Here is a 12,179-nt window from a genome sequence, read left to right as displayed (position 1 = left end):
TGCTTACTGATTTGAAGGTTGTCACTTTAGATTTTTGCTACCATCGTAATCAATTCAAACTGCTGCGATCGTCACCTACGTAGGTCTAAAAGGTTTTCACATGTATTAAGATTGGATTATGAATGCTGTCTACCAAATATAAAGTCTTCTACCTTATGTCCCATTGTGACTGACGCGAACATGTTTACGATATTCTTGATGCGTTTGGATATTTCTAGTTCAATATTTTATTTATATTCGCATAGTCCTTGTCGAATTGGACGTAGTCTTCCACATAGTCTTTGTAGATTTATAAAAATAGTGGTCGACTATTTATACTTATTACTAATAATTACTATAAATATAAAACTTCTAATTCCATTGTTTGGTATGCTCCTCCTATAACTTTAAGATTCCTCATATTACCACCTATCAGAGAATTTAGTACTTCGCATTTCTTAGTCTGGTTTTCAGTCGACTAGATTTCTCCATCAATATCGATTTGACTAACTACATATATCACTGCCATTATACTTCCGTTTTTAGTTACAGATGCGTTATTTTAAACTGATGTTCTCAATTTTATCTTTTTTCTTTGCGAATCGTGACATGTTCGCTGTCAGCCACAAAGTAAATATAAGCTATACTTGTTAAGTAATGCCTAAGTTTATACGAACGTGTTTTAAGTGTTAGTATTTTTTCTTTAATGTAAGAACTAACGCGGTACGCTTTCGCTCTCACATTTATTGAATTATTGCAGCAATTGTAATATATTTGCTCTTTGGAATGGATGTTTTAAAGATGGCCGTTCATATGACGTTTTAATTCCTAAGTGTATTTACACGTTGGACAATGCCTATGTTATATATCCTCGGGATTGATCTCTGGACCTGCTTGTTTAATAACTTCACGCTATTACAGGTCATACGAGTTTGTCTATAAATATGTTTAGAAGATAATTCTTGAACATATGCGTCGTTAAGATACTGCCAAAAGTCAAAGTTAGTATGGTCTTTCTCATTTAGCAATTGCTGTCACTGATGAAATCTTAAGGTCCTTCACTTCCAACATCTTATGCTTAATGATGAACTCTTTTTTCCATTCCGTTGACATTTCGCTTACCAAGTACTCTCTTCTTAGCAACTTTGTGAGTGCTGTTACTGTTACTGTTACTCAAGTGCTTTTTGTTAACTTTATATTTGCCTCCTGCTGATTCTGGTTTCCATCACCGTTTAGGCATGAAAATGTTCAATGGTTTTCTAAATGCCTCCATAGCGTAGAAAATTATTGTAACTGTCTAATTATCTGACCTCATAATTTTGACATGTGAAATTATTCATTCTGAGGTACATTTCTGTAAAATATTGTTATCCCAACGGCGTGTCTTGCTCGAAGATAAAAGAACTTAAGGCACAAAATGTATGTGCTGTGGCCATCTTTAAAAATTTTATTCCATTTTCTTCCAGTGTTAGATAATTTAAGTTTTTAATTAGTGTAAAAATCCTTGTCGATTCCTAAACGGAGATGGTTTGCGAGTGAAGTCCTGATATCTGTCGCTGTCTGTGTCCGACATGTGTCACTTTGTATGTCAATGTCACTTGACAGAGATTTGTTTTCGCCTGTAAGTACCTATATTATATGTAAATTTTGAAAAAAAAACCTTTCTTCATTGAAGTGTTATTAATTTAGCGGGCTTGTAAAGATTTTTGCGTTGATGCTTTTTTTTAATGTTAAGGATTATGTTTTCGAGAAAAAACAAACGTAAATAATGTTTGTGCGAAATGGATATTTATTACTGTGTATATAGAATTTAGTTACCCAAAGTAAAAATCCAAATACATACAAAGTGTATATTTAATTATTTCGCTGTACTGTAATGTAGAAACGTTTTGGAGTGATGTATAGATGATGCGGTTTCCGAAATATTTTTTTATAAAGTAAGCCGCCATCTTGTTATGCAAAAAGTTTTAGTAAATAATCTTGAACTAGAAATAAATTAATGTAATTTTGTTGTAGTACAAAATGAAATATCTTCAATAATATTAAAGATGCATTTGAATAGTAAAATTTACAAAGTGTTGCTACCAAATTGTTACGAATATGAAATTTGGCGCCAAAAAAAATATGACAGATCACAATTATGGCGTGTATCGTTCGGGGACCGCATCAAAGATGCTTTAAATGAAAAATTTTCGTTGCTTAGAATGCCATCGGGTGTGATGACGGTGTCAAACCGTGGTACAATGATGGGATGTTATTAGTGCCGGTTGAAATAAATGCTCAATGGTTGATCGTCGCCATTTTGTCTCAGCTGCGTCTGGTGGCCAATGTTATAAAAAAAAACAAGTTCACTGTTCCATTTTTAAACAAAAAAGATTTGTAAACATAATCGCACGACGAAAATCACAAATAAATATGTTCAAACAGGAAATTATAAAATATACTATGTAATAGACACTTTTTGTTACGTACAAAAACTAATCTGTTACTCTATGGTCTATGATCCAGGCGCAGCTGCGAGAATGCGATAGTCCGCAGGCCGCCAACGTGTCTCGGTGATAGGACGGTATACATTGGGGGGGTTTATTTATTATTCCATATATTAAAATAAAAAACCAATGTAAAGTTTAGGATGTTTCATTGGAACCTGGAAGTCCTGGTCCTTAAATATCCTGCCTCTAATCCTGATAAATCCATGGGATAGCTTCCATAAATCTTTTAATAAATGTAGTGGCAGATAAGTGGTTGTTCAACAAACTCAGTACACCACTATCGTGTACCATAAAGGTCCTTAATAAAATGCAATGATTTCTCGAAGAATCTTTATTTCATAGTGTATAGGATTAAAAACAACGTGCATTAACGATAAAATCCTAAAATTATTTTATAGACATCCATATACACTGATAGGTATTCTTGGTCGGTCGTTTGTCATTCATAAATCTGATAATAATTTACTTGTATAATTATCAATATTATAAAACACCTCGACAAAACGACCAATGATGTATTAAACTACAAAGAATTTAAATTGAAAGACGAACCCAATCATCACGTGTTCTGGCAGTAAGCGCCTGCGCACAGAATAATGCAATACAAGAACCTTAGATTATAAATTATTACATGGTACTGGACACGGGTAAAGAAGTGGTACTACGCAAAAGGAAGTAATATGTTGGAAGTATAATTTAATCAGTAATAACGCCACCGGTGGGAACTTCTTCTTTCTTCAGGTCATCTTCGTATTCGTTCTCGATGTATCTGCATGAAAGTATATTATTTTTAATTTGAATGTGAAGAGGTTTTTAAATTCAATCGATTTTATGTCACTTTATAAAATATCGAAACTCATACATCCAAGATCTATTCCACATCAACAAACCTTTTCAATAAACAATCTCAATATTATTGGCGATCCGATCCGAAGAATAAACCAATCAAATTGATTCATATGTAAGCATGTCAATTACCTTTGCTTTGATTGGTCCATTTTTACTATGGTTCGAAAAAGCGATTGAGATCGTTGATTGAATGCGGCCGTTTTAAAAATAGAAACTGGGATCAAAACAATATCAAGAGATGATAAAAGTAAGATTTCCTATCAACCACTCTCACTCTCTGTGTTACTAAGGATAATGGCTGATGACTTACTTCTCCATCGGCGGGCATAAGAAATGCCTGATATTCCTCGGCATGAAAACGTCAGCTTGGACCTTGCACACGTCCAAGGCGTAGTCGGTGAACTCCTTCACAATGTCTTCGTCGACCGGCCCACCTATACCAGGCACTGCGTATACTACTGTTATCTGAAAATGATTGATTACTGATAAGGTATGTATAAACTAGATCTGAAGCAGTAGTGTGGTCAATTTTTGTTTTTTATTAGTTTGAATGACGAGACGAGTTTGCCGTTCGACTGATGGTAAGCGATACAACCGCCCATAAATAGTAGAAACACCATCGAACACCATGAATTACAAAGTATTGTTTGGTGTTCCACTGTGCTCGCCATTCTGAGACATGAGATGTTAAGTCCCATTATGGCCAGTAGTTACACTAGCTACAATATAAATATATCGATTATTATCGACCAATGAGATTGCGTCCCACGATGATCGCTAAAATTATTAATTTCCTAATATGTATTGGATGATTCTTTAATATTAATCGTTAGAACTAACAAATATGGCAACTTCTTTTACCATGAGGATGGTGATAGTAGAAAGTTTAATATATAGTACCTTACCACCAGCTATTTGGCCCTGATAGACATGGTTAGCTCCAGCCCTAGTCTTACAGAAACACATACCTCGGGTATCGGCTGTTCCTCTTCCTCCACCTCTTCAATTTCTGGAACTATGACGTCCATGTTCTCATCCAAGAAGTTTTCCAGTATTTCGCGTATCATGGCCACTTCTTCCGGCTTGGCCTATTATAAACAGTACCAACTATGAGACATGAGGGTGTAAATAGATAGAATTCATATGCCAGTGTAAAATAACAGGAATTGTATTACATCATGAAAAAGAATAACAACTCTTTTATGTCTAGACGAGCCTATTGTCTCACTTCTTTTACACAGCCCCAGCAAAGTTACTCCACGGTACTCGATGGTAAGTGACATGGCATCCAGATAACGAACTAACAGGAATATCTCGTAACCGACGCACCTTTTTCTTCTTCAAGTCAGGGTCCGGTAGAATGGCAATCTGCTCATCTATGTATGCCATGATCTCCTTTTCTATATGCTGAACAATGAACTCGCCGCTGGTTGTTGACATCTGACGGCCGGCCACCATACCTGAAACAATAATCGAGACTTTAGGAGATGATATTCAAATGTCAGATAAGGACCTTAATACTGCTGTTCTAACTTTAACTATAATTGGTATAATGACTTACATACTTAATATTTCCTGATTAAAACCCTGTCAAAATGACACAATCAATCTTCGCATAAAAGTTAGCAGCTGATCGCAAATAAATAATTTTATACTTTTGAAGGGGAATGTCAATAAACAGCACGAAAACCAAACTACATAATACTCTTGCTACCAATTTGCACTAACCAAGATCATAATTAGCGGACTTAAATCGATTCACAATAGCCGCAATCTCGTCGAAGGTCTGTTCTAAGTCTTCCAAACGGTCTGCTCGCGCTTGGTAACACTAATGACAGAAAAGGACAAGGAAATAGGAAGAAAGGATAATTTATAAGCATCGAGGTGCAGGGAAGAGATGATTTTGCAGTAAATTGAAGTAACGTGGTTAGATACCCTTACCGAAAAAAATGTTCGTTTACACTATATAATATGCTATAACTAGCGACCCGCCCCTGCTTCGCACGGGTGCAATATTTCTCCACTATTTAATGGATGTTATTATACATATAACCCTTCCTCTTGAATCACTCTATCTATTAAAAAAAACCGCATCAAAATCCGTTGCGTAATTTTAAATATTTAAGCATACAAAGGTAGGGACAGAGAAAGCGACTTTGTTTTATACTATGTAGTGATATGCGCACCGTCAATTTGCAAGATCCTTAAAGGATAATTCTTAGATTATTAACTGAGCTAGAAACGATCTTCGGACTTAGAAAGAGAAGACAGAAATCTAAAATACAAAGAACGTCAGAAAATATTTACTTCAGCGACGTACAGCGTAATCTTGTCTTTCTCATTTTCAACAGATTCTTCCTCTTTTACTTCTTCTTCTTTCTCTTCCGTTCCTGCAGGTGCCGCCTCTTCCGGAGATTCCTCTTCACCTTCCTCAGACACTTCCAGATCAATTTCTCCTAGATTATAATAATAACCATTCCCATGACTTTAACAGTGTTGGTAAAGATGTAAGTAGTAATAATTTTGTATTCATTTCTAGAATTCTTTGAACTTCTACCCAATTTTTTAACGAACGAGCTACACTTAGATTATTTATTATTATTAATCACCGTCCATCTTCCAGCAGAGTTTTACAACTCAATTAGATATTGAACTTATATGGGTTTTAATGGAGTGTGGCTAGCAACTGCTGAAGAGTAGAGACCTTATCTTGTAAAATATTATCAATATTATATTTTCAGCTACTCACAATAACGTTTTGCGGTCAGTAGTTTACAGAATAACATCTTTTAATTACTAATCATTAACAACCCTTCGTGTGTCAAGTAAATTATTCGTACCCACAAACTCTAAATATCGAATGCTACTACTATTTAGTAAATAAATACATAACCATATATCTCGTAAGGTATTTCCTCTCCCTCTTCATTGAATACGCATATTTCCAATTCTTTCTTCTCGGGTTCTTTGAATTTCTGAACATCTATTAACGTTTTAAATGTATTAATTAGATAACTCACTTCTTTAATGATTAAGGCTGTAAAACCGATAGGTTCCTGGCTTCGTCTCTATAGTCGACTAAATTAAATGTGTAGGAAAACCCTTAAGAACCTCGTAGGTTATAAGTGTTGGGTTTGATGAGAATGGTAGTTGTCACTACATATTATGTTAAAAGACACTTCAGTATATTTTATGATGTCATCGTTAACTCACCTTCTTTAGGCACTTCTTGAGACTGGAATTTCGCAGCGCTCATTTCACGAAGTTTTTTCTGTAATAATTAACGAATATTGTAAATTATGGACACTATCGAATTCCAGCACCAATCAATTATGATAAATTACCACAATATGTGATGCAAATTTAGGACTTTTGAATTATGACTCGTATTTGAGTCTCAAGTTTGTTAACTAAAATACTAAGACCTACAAGCATGAATCATATCAATGTCCTATTAAAAATAAAATTATCCAGGTGCCTGAAGTACATAAGTCATGGATCCTAAGCTTGTAACGGATTGATTATTTAATTCTTTATTACGCACGTTTGTAGAGCAAATTTGAAGCTTTAGTCAAAAACTAAATAATAGATTATTGCTAAGAAAAGTTAATAAAATATAGTAACTAACTTCAACCTCTTCGTTGGGCATAACTCTACCTGAAAGAAAGCAATAAATTGTAAACTTTAGTCCCCAAATAAAAAGATCATAAATCGATACTAAGTAATCCATGTATGTTCGAATAACAGGGGTAACTAATGTATCCTTCTTCTCTACTTTCTTTTTATACGGGCATGACCCGTTACTCCGCTGCACCTGATAGTAAGTAGAAAGAGGTCCAATAGAATGTCGACTGACGAGAGATGATTACCCCTTGACAGTGGACACAATTATGCCGGATTATTAGATATACACAGGTGATGCCGGAACGTGACACACGTACATGGGCCACTATAGCTAGTGTTTTAGCATCATTTGAAGTTTACTTTGATTGGCACTTTAATCGTTTTGAAAGACGAGCCTGCCCTTTATGGCCGTTGGCTTCCCTGTATCTACTACTGTATTTAGAATAACCAACCCTATCGGTTCTTTAGTTTAACTAACTACAAAAGTAACATCATAACCTTTTCTTTCTCTTAAATAATTCTCCCTCTCAATCTGTCCTGCGCGCTCTATCGATGGGGATCTCTCGATCTTCCCAACTATGGGCATGTTCAACTTGACGCTTAGCCTCGCTGAGCGCGCCACGTTATCGTTTATCAGCGTCAACCTCTGAAGGTCTTGGGTGTCCTCCCAGAAGTCGTCTGATATTACCTAGAATAGGGATACTAGTATGTGATAATAGGGAATTTGAAAATAGAACAAGAAGAACTCCGATTACAAAGAGAATATACCCTAAATAACAAGATGCTGTTGTGATGGTGTGATGCGATTTGTGTTTTGCCAGTTTCGAGTTTTATCGCAAAGAAAAAGAAATAAGTTTCATTTTATAAGCAAATTTTCAAAACTCTTTCCATTGAAATATCTCCTTCTTGGTTTGAAAATTACTTTCTACTCACTTCTTCAGGCACTCCACTCCACGAGGCCGTGATTTCTTCTTCCCCGGACAATGATTCTGCTGGAGGCGTCTCACCTGAATGGTACGAAACAGAATAACTTACTAAATAATAATATCAGCCCTGTATTATATACTGTCCCACTGTTGGGCTCTGGCCTCATCTACTACTGAGAGAGATTAGGCCTTAGTCCACCACGCTGGCCCATTGCGGGTTGGTAGACTTCACACACCATCGAAAATTCCTATAGAGAATTTCTCAGGTATGCAGGTTTCCTCACGATGTTTTCCTTCACCCTTAATGCAAGCGATAATTCACAAAGAATACACACATTTTTTTTTAAAAAGTCAGAGGTGTGTGCCCTTGGGATTTGAACCTGCGGACATTCGTCTCGGCAGTCCGTTCCACAACCAACTAGGCTATCGCCGCTATATAATAACTTACTACTGACCTAAAAAAATCTCGCGCAAAACGGTCAAGAACATAACTCTCGAAATGAAATCATCACCTCAATAGTGTAACTAAATTAGAATTTGGTGAATTGACCTAACAAGATAATTTGTATGCCAATTGCCAGGTTTTTAACGTTCTATGTTATTAGATTAAACAATATAATGATCACTTCTATGCAACTCTATGACGAGGAAAAGTGTAACAGCATCAAGCAAATTTTGAGATTAAATATTAAAGTACATATTATGCGTCAGTGGTTGACTTGTCAAACCGCCGTGAAAATGAAAAACCAACGATATTTCGTATGTAATCCCCGTCTACCGTCAAAAATAAATCAGAATTAGACATAATAAAAGCATAAGTTACACTTCTTCCTATACCACTCGATCAAGTGTAAACTATGTCATACCTTCCTTATATCCATTAAAATATTTTGTGTCTTTGGAAGCGTCGATGGGTGCCAGAAACTTGTACATTGTCAGGAAGTCTTGCACCGGTATAGCTGCAGACCCGCCGTCTGGTTCCTTGGTCAGGGACTCGCAGAGCAGGATCATTGTATGAGTGAGACTCTGCAATATTAATATATGTTTACACATAATCTTGAAAATGAAGATAGATTTTTGCATCAAATGTATGCTTTATGTAGAGTCTAGACGGAGATAGATACAAGAAGTTAAAATAAAAGTGGATTTCATATCCTAAACACCATGTATAGACAAAAAAAAAGGCTGCTTGAAGTCAATTAAAAAAAAGGTGCATCTCTACGAGTAAGAGGGCAGCAAAATAAATATTAATTTCTTAAGTTAGTTAGTCATGTGTGGCTCCATTCTTTTATATAACATTCTGGATTCGTAGCTACTTTAATTATACCTATTTAGCAATAGGCAGAGGAGATTATTTGGAAAGAAGAAATACCTTAGTCAAGAATCCTCCAGCGACGGCGATAAAATGCAGGAACGGTACGGTATCCTTCCTAAGATACACCTTGCAAAGGCACAGGATCCGCTTCAGCTCCTGCGAGTCCAGGCAGAAGCCGTGCCAGGCGGTCTTCAAAACTGGCAAAGGCACCTCGTCCATGCTTGATAACTAAGGTACGTTACAACACATATAAATATATTTTCGGAGTGATAGAAAAAATTATAAGCAATTCATATTAGTGCACCACAGTCTTTTGAAAATATTTACATCATATCATCTTTTATCTATAAATCTATAAATCTTAATTTCAAGCAAAATCCGTGTTTCTAATTTGAAAAAACTCGCACAAGTTTTTGACTAACCTGATGGCTTTGAATCTACACAGTCTACTGATGATGTTAATGAAAAGATTTTCTGATGCTGACTAGACCAAAGAGATAACAGCAAATTATTAAAAGTCTTATGAACAGTACCTGATATTCTATGGTACCTGATTAGCGAGGACTTTAAGGCATCCCCTAGTGAGCCCTCCCTCCGTGCTATACACAGGGTACTCCAGCCTCAGTTTCACGGGAGGGGGACGGTGCTGAGCCAGTGCTTTGAAGTACTCATACGACCAGCGCAGAAGGTCGTATGGTTGGGTTTTTATAGCCGCTGAAAAGAAATATAGTAATTTATTGAGTGGGTTGTTCTCTATCGCGAAAATGGTCCAATCAGAATATAGATTTATTACATGCTTACAAATGACTTATTTTCATTGGTTTATCCTGATGATCAGATAGAAGATTAGAATAAGGACCATTTATTAAAATCTGCTATAACAGATCTTGGATGCATCATCCAAATTTATATTTTATTTTACTATCAAATATGACAAATGTTTGCTAATTTACTTTGGATTTGTATCGCTGCGATATGTTCTACTTTAGCCTTAAAATTAATTTCACATCTACTGCCACAAGTTGCGCAGTAAGCATGTTGTCTAGAAGACAAACACTATATTGGCTCAAGTCTTTCCTTGAATTATGCAATCTTATCCACAATTTCTTCAAAATTCCAATGACCTATAAATTCTATGACTGACTTAGATTTTCCGTTCTCCCGTTCCCAAAAATTGTACGAGTGATCATTTACCATCCAATGAGACACTTACAAGTAGCCCGATCTAATACTATAAATTGTTTAGTTCTTACCTTTACAATATCTCTTGAGTATGTAGGGGAACTTCGGCGGGATCACGATCTGCTGCGAGCAGTACATTTGCTCTATTAACTCGGGCATTGCGACTGCTTTTGTTTATCTGAAATAATTTATAGTGACTACATTAAGAACAAAACTTTTTAGCCCTTCTTAAATTCTATCCCTTCTCTCATCGGGTGCACATTTATGAGTTTGTTGTATGAACCATAAACTGTGGATGGTAGAGATTTGTAAGTAATCCACGAGACAAGATAATAGTTTATCATAAAAAAAATAGAGCTATCCGACAGGTGTACCACACGACCAGAAGGTATTTAAAATAAAAATATCTGTTTTGGTGCAGTGGTCGTACCCGCGGTCTCTTGCTCGCACCTGGCTTGGCGCCTACTCTACCATAGCGGCAAATGTATTGAAGTGTTATAAATTGCGCTAATATTGCCTCCTAGTATTACTCGTATAAAAGAAAAAAAGAGTTCTCTGCTGTACTCTACTATATCTCTACCTGTATTTTTATATGTGAACAAACTAAGAGGTGAGTTTGTGAGAAGGTTAATTTTATGTTGCATTATCACCATTCCTTGATCTTTACTGTTGTAAATAATTTTGAACCAAATTATATAAATTCATAAAAGCATATTAAACTCTAGGCTTTAATTTTTCGAATATGAACTTAATAAACGTGATTCTTATGCGAAATGACGCATAATTTTATGGTTTACAACTAATAATTATTTTTTATTAAGTGAACTCACCGTCTTTATCAATTCGACCGAATTCGAGTTTGTTGTCACCACTTGTTACTATGGTAACGAAAACAAAATGTCTATGCCCTTGACCGACAAATTCTGTTTATTGTTTTTCGGCGGCATTTTTGAGCAACCAAAAAGTTTTTATATGCTATGGAGAAGATTTAATTAAATAAATATAACTGTTCTTATCTAGGCCATTTTCGACAGGTCCGTCTGGAAATCTTTGGGAGATGTCTATGTTTAGCAATGGACTTTACTCAGGGACGTTATGTGGCTGATGATGATGTTGTTATCAAAAGTCACGATGATAACAGCTGATTTTAACGATTCTATAAGGTACATTTGAATACACAGGGAAAATGGAAGAATCAAATCAAAATTGTTTAATGATTAGGTAAATAGGTACGTACTTGACTTAATTTGATTAAGTACATAGTTTATTCTTGTCATTGATCCGTAGTTATTAGATCACTTTTGAATTCAGCCGAAGTGATCATTGTTAAAACCGGACGTCTATAAACATGTGTAAGAAAAGTATTTCAATAAATCTAAAACTTTACATTTTATTAAGTACTTATTTAAAACCGTTTTTTAAGTAGACCTTTTTATTATTTTGAAATATAAGTAAATAATCATTTAGATGTGAATCATGATATTTGGAATTATTTGAATCCCGGTACGGCAAAGCGAATACACTGAGATTTTAAAAGCAACGAAACCTAAGAAAACTGTGATTAATTTATCTGTGTGTATTGTGTCACCTATTTTTGACACCACATACTCACATGAATAGATCCTTTATTTACAACTGCACCTCCTGGAAAGTACAAGAAAACCTTACTACATCATCATCATCAAATGTAAGGTTTCGGTCCTCGGAACTTCTACTGAATTTGCATGTTAATATGAATTCGTATGGTAAGTTAGATGAAAATAATTAATGTAGAATAAAATGAATGGTTAGGAAATAGTTATCCAATAAGCG

At 35.4% G+C, this 12,179-nt stretch overlaps 1 protein-coding gene across 1 annotated transcript; it reads right to left on the bottom strand.

The window, feature by feature from the left end:
• Nucleotides 1-2,787: 2,787 nt before the first annotated feature.
• Nucleotides 2,788-11,302, bottom strand: LOC119190987. Its single transcript, XM_037444681.1, has 16 exons — nucleotides 11,198-11,302; nucleotides 10,439-10,545; nucleotides 9,736-9,899; nucleotides 9,243-9,413; nucleotides 8,737-8,896; nucleotides 7,878-7,951; nucleotides 7,443-7,632; nucleotides 6,949-6,977; nucleotides 6,534-6,591; nucleotides 6,214-6,303; nucleotides 5,628-5,776; nucleotides 5,049-5,148; nucleotides 4,650-4,780; nucleotides 4,289-4,408; nucleotides 3,631-3,785; nucleotides 2,788-3,240 (listed from the first exon to the last, which is right to left on the bottom strand). Exons 2-16 carry the CDS (start codon nucleotides 10,524-10,526, stop codon nucleotides 3,168-3,170), a joined length of 1,752 nt encoding a protein of 583 aa, XP_037300578.1. The 5' UTR covers nucleotides 10,527-10,545; nucleotides 11,198-11,302; the 3' UTR covers nucleotides 2,788-3,167.
• Nucleotides 11,303-12,179: the final 877 nt, after the last annotated feature.

Source organism: Manduca sexta, chromosome 28 (genome assembly GCF_014839805.1).
Source record: "Manduca sexta isolate Smith_Timp_Sample1 chromosome 28, JHU_Msex_v1.0, whole genome shotgun sequence".
Classification (NCBI taxonomy): Eukaryota; Metazoa; Arthropoda; class Insecta; order Lepidoptera; family Sphingidae; genus Manduca; species Manduca sexta.
This window is presented reverse-complemented; position numbering and strand designations above follow the sequence as displayed.